We start from the raw sequence: 10,207 nt of genomic DNA, 5'->3' as shown, positions 1-10,207 counted from the left end.
GGCTGTTGGGTAACATGTTATGTGAGTGTTAAAAGTCACATGATAGTGGGATTATATAGTTTTATGGTTTAGATTGACTATCCAATGTGTCAATCATTCTGGGGCTGCGTAAGGCATTGCAAAATGATGTGGCAGGGGTGAGGCTTTTCTCCAAACACACACGCTTTGGTTTGACTGTGGTGTTAAACTGTAAAACTGCAGTCTAGGAATCCGGGACAAATTCCATCCCGCAGGCATTAAGTCCGGGACCATGTCTTGGTCCAATTAAGGATGGGTGGTCACCCTAAACACACTCCAGGTGATATTATGTCGACTGGCAGCATTCGGATTAACAGCTCAGTTTTGCTCCTTTCGGGCCTAACGTCTTGCTGTACATGGCCATATTTGCAACTATGGTTATTTGATGCAAGTGACCATTATTATGTCATGGCCATGTTTCCAAGCAGTTTAGAACGTCGATACTGTCTCTGTACCGTCCTGATTTATGTGTATTATGTTAGGAAGGTAGGACAGTTTTCTTATAGGTAAGCTACCTTTCTGAGGTTCATAAATACATCTCAAATGTATTTGCAACTGCAATCACTTAGAACTTACTGAACATTGAAAGTTATCCACCACTTCTATAAAAAAACAATTATTTGGGAACCATAGTCTGCAATGCCCCGCCTTCCCCATTTAATAGTAAATACATAATTAAGCAAATAAACATTCTCCATAACTAATTTGAGAAAACAAAAATACCATACCAGGGGGACAATATTCAATACATGTTACCTTCCAAGTTACATGGATATATTTTAATGTCCTACAACCAATTTGAGTGCCAGTGGTATAAATGAATGTAGGCAGAGATTCTGCTTAACAGGCAGGTATTATGACTGGAACCTTTTTAGGATTAATAATATATAAAAAAAAAATAAAATAAAAAAAAAACCTGATGAACGGTTAGCATTAACTTTACTTGTTATTTCACAGAGTAAAACAGAATGAAAATGTCTACAAAACAGAACAGATAATGCAAACAGTAACTGGTACCAATTCCATTTAGCAGGAAGAAAGTTAGCATTTTAGACATTAACATTAATTTATATCATAACATACTATACATTTGACCATGTTGTAATTACAGGATAGTAAAAAAAAAAAAGTCATACTGTCACAGATACACATTTTGAAGCTGTTGTTTTTACCTGTTTAATCTCATCCGGTTGATATACTGTATATTATTTTTCCAAACTTCCAGACCTGGAAGGCAGGTTTCCCATTCACACAGTTCAGCATGCTAAAACTGTATAAATGGGGGTTCTTTTGATGAAGGTGGTGGTTGAGGTACGTGTTCTGCCTCATTTTATGCAGTTCCATTTGCAGACTACATTTTTGGGAAAATCTCTCATCAAAACTGAAAATAGTTGTCTAAATGCACCTCGGGCACTCCACATAACTAATCATGTTAGTGACAGGAATTGTACCAAACATTGAAGACAGCTTTTTCAAAAAATCATCTGTTGTATTATCCCAGGTGACAAATAACCACTGTACTGTGAACTTACTTGCTGGTGGTGCTAGCGAATGTATAACAACATTATAAAGAAATTGCATATTAAAAAAAAAAAAAAAAAAAAAAAAAGACAATTCACATTTCCTCATTTCTTTGTGTACAGTAGATCAGTAATCAACATAGTAAAATAATGCTCAATTAATTAAGCACTACAGATGGCTGCGCTTGAAGCTAAAAGGGGTGAGGGTCATGTCAATCCTAGATGCATTTACAATGAGAAGAATACTGGCCTGCTGCGATTGTTGTCATTTATGAAGTTCAAGTTATGTCAGGCAATGCTGATATTCAATCCACACTTTTTTGTAATATGTTGCAGAGTTGCTTCCAATGGAGAAATACTAAAGGAAGCTAGTGAAGTACTGTATTTGTTCATACTATAATCACTTGCTTCCCATCTTGGTGCACTTTTCTCTATTGTTAATTCATTTTTATCTGCATTGCTGTACCATCTAAACAGAAACTTGTTTTATAAAAGACTCCTACTGTATATCAGTCTGGGTCACTTCAGAGAGAATATCCATGTGTTTTGTGGGAATAATTTTAAAATATCAGCCAAAGGTCAGTCTTGCTTTCTTTAGACTGTGATATACAGAGTCATTCAGATTAATCAGCTGGATAATTGTAATACTAAAAGTATCAGTATTGAATGTGTTTGGTGCATGACTACTGCAACAAAACACGTGCACAAAATACATTTTGTAAGTATGTTTGTGTAAAAATTAGATCCCTACTTCTAATGTCACTGAGCACTCCAAAACATCAGCTCATTGCATATACCTTAAAGTGTGATAAATATTATTATTAGGCTTCCAAACCAGAATGGATGGGAAGCCTATTGTTATTGCTGGGGTTAATATTTATAATAATAATAACAATACAGTAAATCTTACCCCAAAATGTTTAAAATCAAAACCATCACTTTGCAAATAGGTCACAAAAAAATAAAACAAAATCGGCAGACGACATTACTTAGCAATTTGTACATTTTGGTTTTGGAATTCTGGGTAGGTCCTCAAACACCACAGCCAACAGTAGTTGTGAAGTCCACAGTACCAACATCAGACAGGATTATAAAACACATTCTACAATATTATTCATTGCAACCAAAATCATGTTATTATCATGGAATGACTCAATAGTTCATTCTTGGCAACTGTAATGATAACATTTACTAAAGAAATACATTCCATTATCCTTTAGTATGATCTCTTTTTTATATGATGGCAACAAAGAAGGCATAGCATTCTTTCAATTTCAAATGCAATACTAAAAAAGGAATCCAGGTAGAATATGCTTCATTTTGTTCAGCTCCTACTACTATAAGCTTTTGCAGACAGCTATGGCCAAAAGTTTTGCATCACCGTGTACAATGAACTAATTTTGCTTCAAACGAAACCTGCCAATTAATGTTACGTCAACATACTGAACTACATACCGCTTTCTAGTTGTCCATATACATAACAAAAAACCGACAAATTGAAAAATATGACATTTCAAAATCTAACATGAAATACTGTATTACTATTATGGCTTCTGGTAGATTTTTACATGATGTTAAATAACAGATCTAAATTATGTTCTCATATATATATATATATATATATATATATATATATATATATATATATATATATATATATATATATATATATATATATATATATATATATATAATTTAAAATTCTTTCAATCCTAAAATTCTAGGTAATGCAAAACTTTAGGCCATAGCTGTAGACTCTGTAAGCTAACAATGGGATCAATATTGATCCACAAAGCAAATTCTTACTGTCTAACCACTAAACCCTCAACCAAGCAGGGCAACCTCATACCTCCTGCCAGTGCCAAATAGCAGCATACAGGAACTTAATAGGTATTTGGATGTGCTGCAGGATCTGCTTGACACATTGTTTTAGAAACATATTCTACCTCTGAATACACTTCTGAACTGTGGAAGCAAGAAGTTTCCACTCCAGCAACAGATTGGTGCATCTAGAACCTCAGACCCAATTCTTTAGTCTTTGTGGGGTTTCCCTTTAGGTTTCTCGTCGTATGACTGTCCATATTCGTTCACTCGACTTTTATCCACAGGGTAAAGCCTAAAAAATACAATATATACAATCAGATTAATTAACAATACTTTACTACTATAAATGAATTCAATATTGCACAATGGCAGAAGCAAAACATTTAGGTAAACAGTTAGCCTAAACGTCTGTTTTACATGTTGCTGCTCTATATACAATATTTTTTGTAGGCCATTATAATAAACCTCTGAAATATTATTAAAACTATTTTCTTCAAGACATGAATAAATTGTTTTAATTAGTATATGTATCCTTAGGTTCAACTTACTGCAGGTGCTGTCTCTGCATGACTGCTTAAATATTGAGATAAGAATTCTTTCCATGTCCAAAACCAAATTAATTTAAAAACTAGAAAAACTAAAGCAAACCAACCAATCTCTGAAGCAGAACAAATCTTCACTTACGAGAGTTGCAGAAGGGACTCAAAATAACAGAAATCTTTGTGTGAATAGAGCTCACTAACTCCAAAGACTCTTAAGCTTACCATCTTTGATAAAGGTAGCCAACAAACACCACATCGTCTCTGAAGCAGGCAAGCCTGTGTGATGTTGGCATGGTAATAATAAAGGCAAAGACATCATCAATGAAGGTGTTGAATGCCTAGAAAAACAAAAGGTAGTAAAATTACCACAGCTTTGATCATCATCTAAGGGACGGAACAGTACGTTCTCTTCCAACTGCTTGAATGAAAGGCAATCAAAGCATTCTTTTCATGGTTCTCAGTATTTTATGATGTGCCATCAAGATCAGCATTATAAAATTAAAATATATATATATAGAACATTAGCAAGAATCTAGTATTACTGTAGCCTACAACAATTACTGCTGTTCATTTACTGGCCAAGCAAGCAAGCTGAGATTTAATTTGTATGCAAGGTAACTCGCAGCAGTGGAATGTTGAAAAGGTATGAGTAACAACATGACATACTCCACATGGTCACAACATTCAAAGGTCACTTTACATCCATTATTAACTGAAAAGATAACAAGGTCACATTTTTTGATGATGTAGCATGTACAGAGGGAGAAACAATGTAAGACTGTATTAAACAATTTACCAAAGAATGAAAAAAAAAAAAATTATATTATATACACATACACACACACCTGTAAATTAAAACTTACCTTGTACATGAATGCCTTCCACGGCAAATGGGCAACAGATTTGAACTGTAAAAACAAATGTAAAAAATCTTCAAATGTCAGTACAAATAGTCCCTAATAAGGATCACCACAAATTTAAAGTCTATACATTCACACTGTCCTTTTTCCATTTTTTAACTTTATTTTATATATCTAATCTTATGTTTAAAACACTTTAAGCACCAATTATGTAAGAGCATTGCACAAATTAACACACAATATTGTACACTAATAATATTTCCATCCCTACATAATCTCAGAATAGACCGTACATATTTTCTAATTGCAGGACAATTTTGAGAAACAAAGCAAAAAACATTCAGTAATAACCTTATAATTAACAAATAGCTGCGGTAACATGAAGAGGAATCCGAAAGCATAAACCCCTGTAAAAACAAAAACACATTACAGGTATAGTCATAGTTATTCGGACACTCCCATCTTGGTTGTTACAATACAAAACTTAAGCAATCATTATCATGAAAAAGTAAATAACCTGACCAACATCCACCCTGTGCACATGTAAAAATTGCATCGTCTGGATAATCAGTTCTCTCTAGATAAATGATAAACAGTAAGTGTGACAAAGATGGACAGACAAATACACAGGGTGCTTCTATATATCCATTTCTATATACAGAATTGAATACTCTCAATAACTTGTGCAAAGTGACCATATACAATTGTCCAATTTTACATACACTCTTCAAATTTGTGGCCAAACAGTGTAGTGAGACATATACCCTGTTTATAGAGCCACATTTAATCTGGCTTTGACGTGGCTTAGGTATTTTTTTTTTTTTTGTGTAAAACGCAGCCATCCTAGGTCCAGCCGTCCTAAAAGTGTCCTGCTCCAGAGGGGCTCTGACAGCTTTGGTCTGTTCTTTGCTCTAATGAACACAGCAGCTGCGGAGACAGCTCATATTTCCCCCGTTGCCAGCGTCAAACTTGGCAAGTTAACAGCAGAGTAATTTACTATGCTGCATTAGCACCGTTCAAAATAAAATGTATAATCTGAAGCATTTAATAATTCTGATTGTGTAGAGCACATGTTTAAACAGTAATAGCAAATCGATTTTTTCTAATCTAGCTTTTTGTACATTTAAGTTTTGATTCAATGACAACAGAATGAAAACGAGTTGTTATGATCTGTAATAAATACACCTGATGTTTATAAATAAAAATTTTTTAATACTATGATTCATGACGTTTATATTATATATATATAATTATTTTTATTTTTTTTAAGGCTGCAGAATTGCTACGGTGTCAGTGAATTGAAGAAAAGAAAAAAAAAGTCCCAGTTTGGAAACCTGGTAACCCTAGATGTGAATATATGTAGAAGCACAAGCTCTGGTCTGTGTTTTAAGTGTAAATGCACCAATATAGTCTATTTTTATTATGACATAAAAATTTTGTCAAAGCAGGTTGACTTAAGAAACTTTGCCAAATCATATCTTTCATGATAAATCGTAAAGTGATTTTAAATCTCTACGTCAGATAATACAATTTTTAAATTTATTTTTCTGCAGACAGAATCATATAAATAACATGGAGTAGTATTGTTTTGTGAGGTTAGCAAAACCCAAAGCTTACCATTTACAAGACTGTTGATTAGCCAAGAGTACCAGCTGTGAAAAAATAAAATCAAGTAAAATTGTTAATTGCAATAATATATACATGTACAAGCTAACTTCACTACAACAAACCCCCATTTAACGATCCCAACAGCAAGAAACAATTCTCAATGGAAATGTGTCTTATTAGAACGATCACTTACGAGGATCGAACCGAATACAGCAATTTCAGTACTGACTGACACTGAACGTTTTCCAATGTGAATGTGTTATTCTCTCAGTGAAAACAAAGACCATGGTTGGCGAATTCAAAGATAACCTATTGTAGTGTTAATCATGCATGACATATGCAATTGTTGCCTCCCCACCACCTTCACACAAAATGCAACCAGGAGTGAGGAGGCAACTTCATACTAAATAGGGATGAAACTATAGTAAATTTCCACGATACGAATGGTTGAGAGCCCACTCTTTCACGATACACCGATTATCACCATAGTAGCTGTTATTTTTCAACTACTTTGTTAATAAAAAGAAAAAAATAACAAGTTATGTCTTTTTCACTGTGGAATATGGTCTGCAACACAAGGAAGCTACAGATTTTAGAAAAGAGCAAGATTCTAGCAAGAATAAAAAAAAAATTACTAGCACAATGAAGGAAGAAAAATAATCTTAATGAAATGGTCCTTATATTACCATCTAATAGTTGCAAAACATGATACCTCTAAAGTCTGTCAAAATGAGACCAAGATTTTTTCCTCTTGCTTTATTTACACATTTTATTTATGTATTTAAAACGTACTTAGAAACAGTACATAACTACACAATATGAAGCATCTGTATTTTTCAGTACATTTAAAGTACTTGCTTTACACACATACTATACAACCTGTAACTATGGAATAAAACAGTATGGGCATGATGTTCTTTATGCATATTCCTTTTTTGTCATTATTTCATTTATAATTTAAGAAAACACATTTCAATACCGTTATCAACTTTGCCCGAGGTAGCCTGTTTTTCTGGTGACAATGTACATTTTAATGAACGTATTGAAATTATATACAGATAACTGAGGGTGGAACAGAAGACAGTATAGGGAGGGCTGGGCACTGGGGGGGGGGGGGGGGGGGGGGGGGGGGGGGGGGGGGGGTATGTTATTAAAGTGACCTTGCTTGTTCTGCTGATGTTTTTTTTCTGCTGATGTTCCTGCTTTTGACCCGTTCGTACATGCTATGGTACTGTATTTCCCTGCTATCTATCTATCTTTATATTTTTTTTGTAGTGAAAGTACACACTAGAGCTGTCAGTTAAGCCTCAAAATAGCAATCGATTAATTGGGCACACAAAATATAATTGTTCCAGTAAATGTCGATGATTGTTCGTTATTTTAATATCATTGCAGTTCAGTAAAAGCGTGTGCGTGTATATATTTCACAGTATTGCTTGTGAATGCCTACTTGTGTCACTCCGCAATCTACTTTGTGTTGAAGATAAATACTCAAGCTTTAAAATTATTTAAATTTGATGTGGCACATCAGACTATCTATGTGAATTCCCCTACAATGTGAGCGAATATTCAATATGTAATTGTGTGAATAAGTAACTAACTTCAGCCCAGTCCTTCTGTAAAGCTTGGAGCCCCCATCCAGAACTTGTCGTCTGTTGAGTGTCAGTTTTGGGTTCCAACTAAAGTTAGCTGTGATTGGGTGAGCGTGTCAGCAAACAGCAATAGCAAGCCTCGATTTCCTCGATGGAAGTGGGCGATGCTCAGGGGAATGATTGACACTTTGTGCTTGCACAGTTCAAATAAAATATATTTAAATAAACTGTGGAGCAAAAATACACAGCTCAAATAAAGATCTTGCGCCCCCTTGCGTAACCTGAATTTGCATTTAAGGTATGCTGTTTTTTGCCCTTGAGTAAATTGAATTCTGATTTAAGGTATGCTGCTTTGTTGTTAATTTGTGGTTAATAGATGAGTTTGCACTATATTAATTAATTTTTGTTATTTTCACCTGTCATAGTGAACACCATGATATCTCTCCAGGTCCCATGGGGGTTCGTTATAGTGAAGTTAGCATGCATATGCATATCTATTTTGAAACAAATTAATATATATTATAGTTTTTCAAAAAGTATAAAATCAGCATTCTTACCTTTTGTATTTTACATACACCAGTGAGTACCCTGCTCCTCCAATACACAAAGGATACAGCAAATATGATAAATATTTCATTGCCTGAAACAACATAAAACAAAAAAAACAAACAAATGAAACAATTGGGGATCTCAACATCTGGATATTTTAATAAATACACCATTGGTCTGAAAATAAACAGTGATGAAATAGTGATTTTCTTCTATCTATAGAATTAGTATGTTTAAAATGCAACCTTTTTTTTCTTTCTACTAATTGCAAGGCAATAGTATGAATGACAATGCAACATTCTACATTTCCACATGTCAATATTTGAGTGGCTGGTACCTCATAGTATACCCCACTTAAAATAGTATTTAATTGTTTTAAATGGCTTTATAGAGCTGGTCAAAATTTAGGTGAATTTAAAAAAAGTAATCAAAAAAAAAAAAAAAAACACATATCTTATACCTGGGTGTCATATGCCTCAGTTCTTCTCTCAGATTCATCGGATGTTCCAAACTGTTAAGAGAATACAAAATAAATTGTTACGAGTCATGTACCTTGTTTACAGTTCTGATAATCTCTTGCACTAGGTTTACCCTCCAAACAAGAAGACCTCTAAATCAACGACCCTGGTAATATACCGAGTAACTAAAATGAGTGAGATAGATCAGGAAGAGAGTCTTGAGTAACAGAAACAGTGCTGCTGGTTGTCTAACACACAAGGGAATGCCCTGTATGCAGTAATCTTTGCATCCTGCCAGGCTGTGCAGTTTAAGTGCTTTTTTAACTGTCAGTTGCTGGATGTCAAAAGCATGCAGGCGGAAATAAATTGTGTTCAGACTGGTCACCAACATCAGGCAAATGCTTCAGGTTGGCTGAATGGACACGCTGCAATCCACTACACAGTGTGGGTAGAGGTCAGTACCTCAATTGTACTATACCAGGACAATAGAAACAGGAGTTTGTTAGTTTCAAATTAGCCATCAGTGGATGTACCATTTTAAAAGGCAAGCGCAGCATTAAAAGGAAGGAATAATTATGAACCTTGAATGTTGGTTTCAAGCCATGCCAGTGAATTTGCATCTTAAAAGCCTTCTTCACTTTCCAGACCTGTAATGAAAAAGTAATAAAAAAAAAATTAAAAAGTTTACATGAAGATTAAAACACTGTGGAATCAATTCAATTCAATCAATTAGATCAATTCTAAAACAGCACCAGTTTTATGGTGGTGATATTAGGAACTGCTGCTGTTTAGATTATTAAAATAAGAAACAGCATGCAGTACACCAGTTGTACACCGGTTTCTGTTCATTTTGTCATGAGAACATTCCTCATAGTTCCCACATAACCAGTAAAACGAAAAAAAAATACACTTGAACGCATATCCTCGCAGCTAAAACAAACATAGTACAACTTACCAGTCAAAAAAAATAAATAAATAAATTCAACCATCCAACATAAATTAGTGTTGACATACTTTTAAAAAAAAATGTTTTTATGGTTTTGCTAGTACTTGAGGGTACCTTATCACTGTAGAAAACAAAACTATTCAACAAGAAACAGATTAGTTAGAAAAACTCTACAATTAGAAAGTAAGCATTTAACACTTGTTTTGATATTGCGAGCCTGTTTCAACAGTTCATTTGGTGTTATTCCACAGGTTAAGACATAGTTTTGATATGGTAAAGGGTTAAAGACA

At 34.2% G+C, this 10,207-nt stretch overlaps 1 protein-coding gene across 1 annotated transcript in view; it reads right to left on the bottom strand.

Annotated features, from left to right (window-relative positions):
* Window positions 1–3,249: 3,249 nt before the first annotated feature.
* Window positions 3,250–10,207, bottom strand: part of LOC121312867 (cleft lip and palate transmembrane protein 1-like protein) — a 14,523-nt gene continuing 7,565 nt past the window's right edge. The window contains exons 10-17 of the mRNA XM_041244722.1: window positions 9,553–9,618; window positions 8,974–9,024; window positions 8,522–8,604; window positions 6,382–6,416; window positions 5,116–5,171; window positions 4,768–4,812; window positions 4,127–4,242; window positions 3,250–3,654 (exon numbers count right to left, since the gene is read on the bottom strand). Of these exons, the coding sequence (XP_041100656.1) occupies window positions 3,570–3,654; window positions 4,127–4,242; window positions 4,768–4,812; window positions 5,116–5,171; window positions 6,382–6,416; window positions 8,522–8,604; window positions 8,974–9,024; window positions 9,553–9,618 (537 nt within the window). The 3' untranslated portion in view covers window positions 3,250–3,569. The remainder of the gene's footprint in view (window positions 3,655–4,126; window positions 4,243–4,767; window positions 4,813–5,115; window positions 5,172–6,381; window positions 6,417–8,521; window positions 8,605–8,973; window positions 9,025–9,552; window positions 9,619–10,207) is intronic.

The sequence above is a fragment of the Polyodon spathula genome, chromosome 3 (assembly GCF_017654505.1).
Source record: "Polyodon spathula isolate WHYD16114869_AA chromosome 3, ASM1765450v1, whole genome shotgun sequence".
Classification (NCBI taxonomy): domain Eukaryota; kingdom Metazoa; phylum Chordata; class Actinopteri; order Acipenseriformes; family Polyodontidae; genus Polyodon; species Polyodon spathula.
This window is presented reverse-complemented; position numbering and strand designations above follow the sequence as displayed.